Source organism: Capra hircus, chromosome 6 (assembly GCF_001704415.2).
Source record: "Capra hircus breed San Clemente chromosome 6, ASM170441v1, whole genome shotgun sequence".
Taxonomy (NCBI): Eukaryota; Metazoa; Chordata; class Mammalia; order Artiodactyla; family Bovidae; genus Capra; species Capra hircus.
In genome coordinates this window covers 62385372-62391591 of record NC_030813.1, presented here as the reverse complement: position 1 = coordinate 62391591, position 6220 = coordinate 62385372, and the positions used below count along the sequence as shown (strand labels likewise).

The 6220-nt window shown below is 39.3% G+C and overlaps 1 protein-coding gene across 1 annotated transcript in view; it reads right to left on the bottom strand.

The window, feature by feature from the left end:
- Positions 275 to 6220, bottom strand: part of GRXCR1 (glutaredoxin and cysteine rich domain containing 1) — a 135208-nt gene continuing 129262 nt past the window's right edge. Inside the window, exon 4 of the mRNA XM_018049942.1 lies at positions 275 to 569. Within this exon, the coding sequence (XP_017905431.1) occupies positions 390 to 569 (180 nt within the window). The 3' untranslated portion in view covers positions 275 to 389. The remainder of the gene's footprint in view (positions 570 to 6220) is intronic.

The following is a 6220-nucleotide window of genomic DNA, read 5'->3' as shown; positions in this document are numbered from 1 at the left end:
AAAATGTATGCATCTGGAGAGCTGAATGAACTGATCCTAGACAATAGGGTGGCATTGTGATAGACACCATTGGATATATTTATATTTTCTTTAAAAAAATCAAACACAGTTAGGGAATCAGACTTTGAATATCTTGGAATTTTAGCAGGTCCTCCATTAATTTCAGTTAGAAACCAGGATCTAGCCCAGGGCTTGGCACACAATAGCTGTTGAATAAACATTTATTTAATACATCAATGAAAGTATTCACGGCAAAAATTCCAAACAAAGGAAATTATAATAAACAAAGTTTATTGATTAATCCAGAAGCATAGCCATTAAAAAAAAAAAAGTATAAACCAAATTATTGCTTTCAGTCAATGAAACCAGGTGCTCCGTGGATGTGAAGTCTAACCCAAACAGCTCTTACAGCGCTGAAGACCATTCTCGTTGCAAGCCGTGCACTTCAGGGCCTTGAAAGAGTCTGTAAAGCAGTTTCGAAACACTGACATCTTGCTCCCATGGCAGACAGAGCACGGAAGAAAGCCAAAGCCTCCACAGGAGGGACACTCGTGTGGATGCTGCACTCTCTGGACAGGCGGCAGGAGGACAAGAAGGATAGGATTTGTGTTAGTATGACAATGCCATCAGCCTTCCTGTCTTTCTGTACTGGACCATTATAAAACAACATCAGCATACGACGGTGGAGGGCTTGCAACCATCCACCATTACAGCATACAATAGATACACAGGAAATGCTCTCTAGCGTTTCCTTTATTGTCTCATTGATGGCCATCAACAGCACAAGCTTGGTGCGTAAAGGTTGGTACATTTGAAGTTAAAGGGCACGTCATTTGAAAACACATATTTACAGATCAAAGAAATTCAGAAGATGGTAATTTGCCTTAAAGGAAAATACTATAACTTTCCTTTTAGTATCTCTTCCTAGTTTTGTGTTTTTGTTTATAGAATAGCAGCACTGAGTCTGGAAAATAACAAAAAATAAAAGCTGGATTGGAGGAGCCTCTGTCAACTGAAGATCCATCATCATATTGAACGTATAAATAATGCTTTGTTTTTAAAAAGCACTTCCAAATACTACATAGAATCTTCTCCCATCTCATCCTTCACATATAAGAATACTTTCTTATGTAAAGCAACTAATTCAAACATCATTGTGCTGTGCTGTGCTGAGTCTTTCAGTCGTGTCTGACTCTTTGCAACCCCATGGACTGTAGCCCTCCAGGCTCCTCTGTCCACGGGAATTCTCCATGCAAGAATACTGCAGTGGATTGCCATGCCCTCCTCTAATATCATTACCTTCGTTTTACATTTAAAGAAACAGACATAGAAATCTTGAGACTTACCTAAGTCCATAAAACTACCCACCATAACTATCAACCTTTCTACCTCAAGTAAAAATAAAGTACCCATTACAGCATAATGAAATTAACTAGGAAGCATTCTGTTGTTGTTGCTGTTGTTTAGTCAAGTCGTGTCCAACTCTTTTGCTACCCCATGAACTATAGCCCCCCAGGTTCCTCTGTTCATGGGATTTTGCAGGCAAGAATACTGGAATGGGTTGCCAGTTCCTTCTGCAGCGGAGCTTCCTGACCCAGGGATCGAACCATAGGTCTCCTGCATTTGCAAATGAATTCTTTATCCTGAGCCAGCATGTTAAGGAAAAATTTCCATGCACATTTCCATTCTCTCTTTTGAACATATAACCTCTGCTGGAGTCCACACATGGCAACCATCTGCTGGTGGGAGCTTAGGAGTCATTACAGAATGAATACAAAGAGAATGGGAGTTAATACAAGCTTCTGACTTGCGAAATAGGAACTTTCAGCAATGTTTGAAAGCCAACTTTTATTACAAGAATAATTGCCAAAATACACTTGGGAAATATAGATACACACACACATGCACACACAGACACTCAGACAAACATACCTTACATACTTAGACATACATACAGACTTTCTCTGGAAATTCACAATTGTACTTAATAAAGTCTCCAAAAAATCCAATGGAAAAGGAAACCAATTAACTAGGTTTAACCCACCTTTTTCCCAGCAAGAATTTCTTTCCTAGAAAGCATCTACAATTTTCTCATAATCAGTACCCTGTGGACTGTGCTTTGGGAAACAAAATTAAGGATCTGATTGCTTTAAAATTTATATATTTCCAGACCACTTTTTAGAGCTGCATATTCTGTATTCAGTAAGATTCATTTACAGTTACCATTTGACTTTGCTATTAGATTGAGATAGCAAAATTCATGTCATATCTTATTTTTAACAACAGAATTACTTTGATGGAAAGTAATGATTTCTAGTCTGAAGGACACAAACAAGAAACATCAAGTTTGTAGAGATTCAAAGCTCTTCCAAAAAGTTAGATTGTATGTAGCAATTTAGTTTCTCTGTAGCTGGGTTTTTGTCATTTCCCTGTGCAAGGGTTGACCAAAAAGTGGTGCATCGGACTTATAGTTTTGCATGATATAAAAATGTCTTTAGAAAAAAATTTTGAATAAAAACAAAAGCAGCGAAGAAAGAGTGTAGTCTAAAAACAAAATATAAGAGAATTAGTAAGTAATGCTCTTCTTATCAAATTTTAGAAAAAATATGATAAGGTCGATAGGCCCTCAACATGCTTTAGAACCAGGCCAGAGATTATGTTAAAAATATTTAATGACTTACATAGAAACAACACCAACTAGTCAGAAAGGACTTGTAAAACCCTGAATCTAGGATGGCACCCATTAGTGCTGGATTGTAAATAGGTTTGGATTTCAAGTAGAGTGGGATCATCAAATTTTGCAACTAAAAATATGTGTTGCCCAGTTAACTTGAATGTCAGATAGACCATAGATAAATTTTTGTGTAGATATGCCAAAGATTATATGGACCACACTTAAAATAAAATAATTATTCATAATTTAATTGAGGTTTAAATGTAAGCAGACATCCTATATTTTATCCGGCAACCCTTATAGGGTAGTTGCTTTTATGGAAGAGGAGAGCTGCTTGGGAGTCTTGGTGCAGTAGCTATTTACTAACCAGTATATGCAGAGTACATCATGAGAAACACTGGGCTGGAAGAAGCACAAGCTGGAACCAAGATTGCCAGGAGAAATATCAATAACCTCAGATATGCAGATGACACCACCCTTATGACAGAAAGTGAAGAGGAATGAAAAAGCCTCTTGATGAAAGTGAAAGAGGAGAGTGAAAAAGTTGGCTTAAAGCTCAACATTTAGAAAACGAAGATCATGGCATCTGGTCCCATCACTTCATGGCAAATAGATGGGGAAACAGTGGAAACAGTGTCAGACTTTATGTTTTTGTGCTCCAAAATCACTGCAGATGGTGATTGCAGCCATGAAATGAAAAGACACTTACTCCTTGGAAGGAAAGTTATGACCAACCTAGATGGCATATTGAAAATCAGAGACATTCCTTTGCCAACAAATGTCTGTCTGTTCAAGGCTATGGTTTTTCCAGTGGTCATGTATGGATGTGAGAGTTGGACTGTGAAGAAAGCTTAGTGCTGAAGAACTGATGCTTTTGAACTGTGGTGTTGGAGAAGACTCTTGAAAGTCCTTTGGACTGGAAGGAGATCCAACCAGTCCATTCTGAAGGAGATCAGTCCTGGGTGTTCTTTGGAAGGAATGATGCTAAAGCTGAAACTCCAGTACTTGCAAAGAGTTGACTCATTGGAAAAGACTCTGATGCTGGGAGGGATTGGAGACAGGAGGAGAAGGGGATGACAGAGGATGAGATGGCTGGATGGCATCACTGACTCGATGGACATGAGTTTGAGTGAACTCTGGGAGTTGGTGATGGACAGGGAGGCCTGGTGTGCTGCAATTCATGGGGTTGCAAAGAGTCGGACACGACTGAGCAACTGAACTGAACTGGACTGATAAACCTTAACAACTAGTATAAACATTTCAATATTTTTAAATTCTTCAATAGCATAAGATTTTGCCATAAAATACATTCGTGCTGGCAAGCAAAGAACAACAAAATTAGAATAAATTTGAGTGCTAGGGAGTTTCCTAGGCTCATTCACCATCTATGTCACTTACTCCAAATACCAGGCTTTTAACACAGAGAAATAATGATAATAATAATAAACACACAACCAAATTAAAAATTATTGAAACCAAGCAGAACCCTATAAGGCTTTCCTGGGGACAAACACCTTCCTACCTCATCCCCCGCTTCTTGTTTATAGAAAAGCTTTAGCCTCCTAGCCTTCCCTGAGTTCCAAAGAGAAAATTTAATCAGAAAAGTGAAAAAAAATGCAGAAACAAATGAAAACAGTCAGGCTAGACAAAATAATAATAGTTTAACCATCAAATAAAGTCAACTCCTTTTGTTACTCCTCAAGGGCAAAAGATAATATCCTGAGCCATATCCCTGAATTGTTCTGCAGATACTAAGATTCCCACCCACACCTTGCCACATCAAGTGTTAGTTTCTCAGTCACATCAGACTCTTTACAGCCTCATGGACTGGACCACCCCCCCCCCCCCAGGCTCCTCTGCCCTTAGAATTCTCCAGGCAAGAATACTGGAGTGGGTAGCCATTCCCTTCTCCAAGTGATCTTCCTGATCCAGGGATCAAATCCCGGTCTCGTGCATTGGAGGTGGATTCTTCACCATCTGAGCCACCAGGGCAGCCTCAAGTGGAAGAAGTGAACTGCATGCTGATCACTAGTATGTAGACACCAGGGGGGTTGGAATCAGAAGGTTGAGGATGTTAACTCACCCTGTCACCTCATCACCAACCAATCAGGTGGATGTCCATGAGCTGATCAAGCATCCTTTGATCCTCTCCCTCCTTTTGTCTTTAAAAATCCTTCCTTGAAAGTCACTGGGGAATTCAAATGTGAGCAGTCCATACTTCTTTCTTGGCCCCACCCTGGATGCCTCACAATAAATGCTGTATTTTCCTTCACCACAATCTGGTATGAGTAGATTGGGCTTACTGTTTGCGCAAGTGGACCCAAATTTGGTTTGGTAACATTATCTTATATCATGGGCCTGGAACAGGACTTACAAAGATTACTTTCAAAGGGCCAAAATATCAAATGTTAAATATATGATGAATCTGCTATTTAATAACTTCTGTGCAATTCGGAACACATAAATTTCCTAAAATGAAGTTAATGTATAAACAGTAAAAGCCACAGTGTCCATTTTAAAGAGAATCACAGCTAGACCAAGGTCATCCTAAAACAACTTTGTCAAATTATGCAATGCTATGGTAAAATTTGTCTTTTACTTATACGGTTGTTGAGACAATTTAATGAGTAAATTCATATGAAGTGAATAGAATACTGTCTGGCACATAGTAGCTACTCAGTAAGGCTAGCAGTTAATAGCCATTATTTTATTAATGAATCCTAATCTGAAGAGACTTTTATTAACTGCTGCCTCAAGCTAAATTGTTTGTGGTCACATGGCACAGTCATTTTCTACCACTAATATAGTCATTTTATTTAAACACCACTTCTATACTTGGTCCTCTGGTCTAAAGCCTTGCCACTGTAAGAAAAGGACAGTAAATGCATTTTGATTCACATGTGAATTCTGATGTCTTGGATCACAGCATTGGAAAGATTCTGAGGCCATTTCCACTCTCAAGAAAATACAGCCTTTTAGCCATAAACTTGGGAGAAAAAAGAATGGCTTACCCACTACATAAAGTTGTATGGTCAGGCCACTCAACATGGCTGTTCTCTTGCTGTTCTGTTGCTCAGTTAGTCTCTGCTTTACCTATGCTCTACTTGCATGACTGACCTTCCTTGATTTTTAAAAAATTTGTTTATTTATTGAATTTTTTTTTTTTTTTTGGCTGCACTGGGTCTTCATTGCTGCCTACAGCCTTTCTCTAGTTGCATCAAGAGGGGGCTACTCATTGCAATGCATGGGCTTCTCATTGCAGTGGCTTCCGTTGTTTCAAAGCATGGGCTCCAGGCACATTGGCCTCAGTAGTTGCTGCACCTGGACTCAGTAATTGTGGCTCATGGCCTTAGTTGCCCCAAGGGATGTGGCATCCTCCTGGACCAGGAGTTGAATCAGTGTCTCTGCATTGGCAGGTGGATTCTTAATTAACCACTGGGACCACCGAGGAAGCGCCTGACTTTCCTCTTAATTGTAGAGCCTGATTAGTAAATACCTATATACTTGTCCCTCACCCAAGTTTGTCATTGTTCTAATCTTTAGATG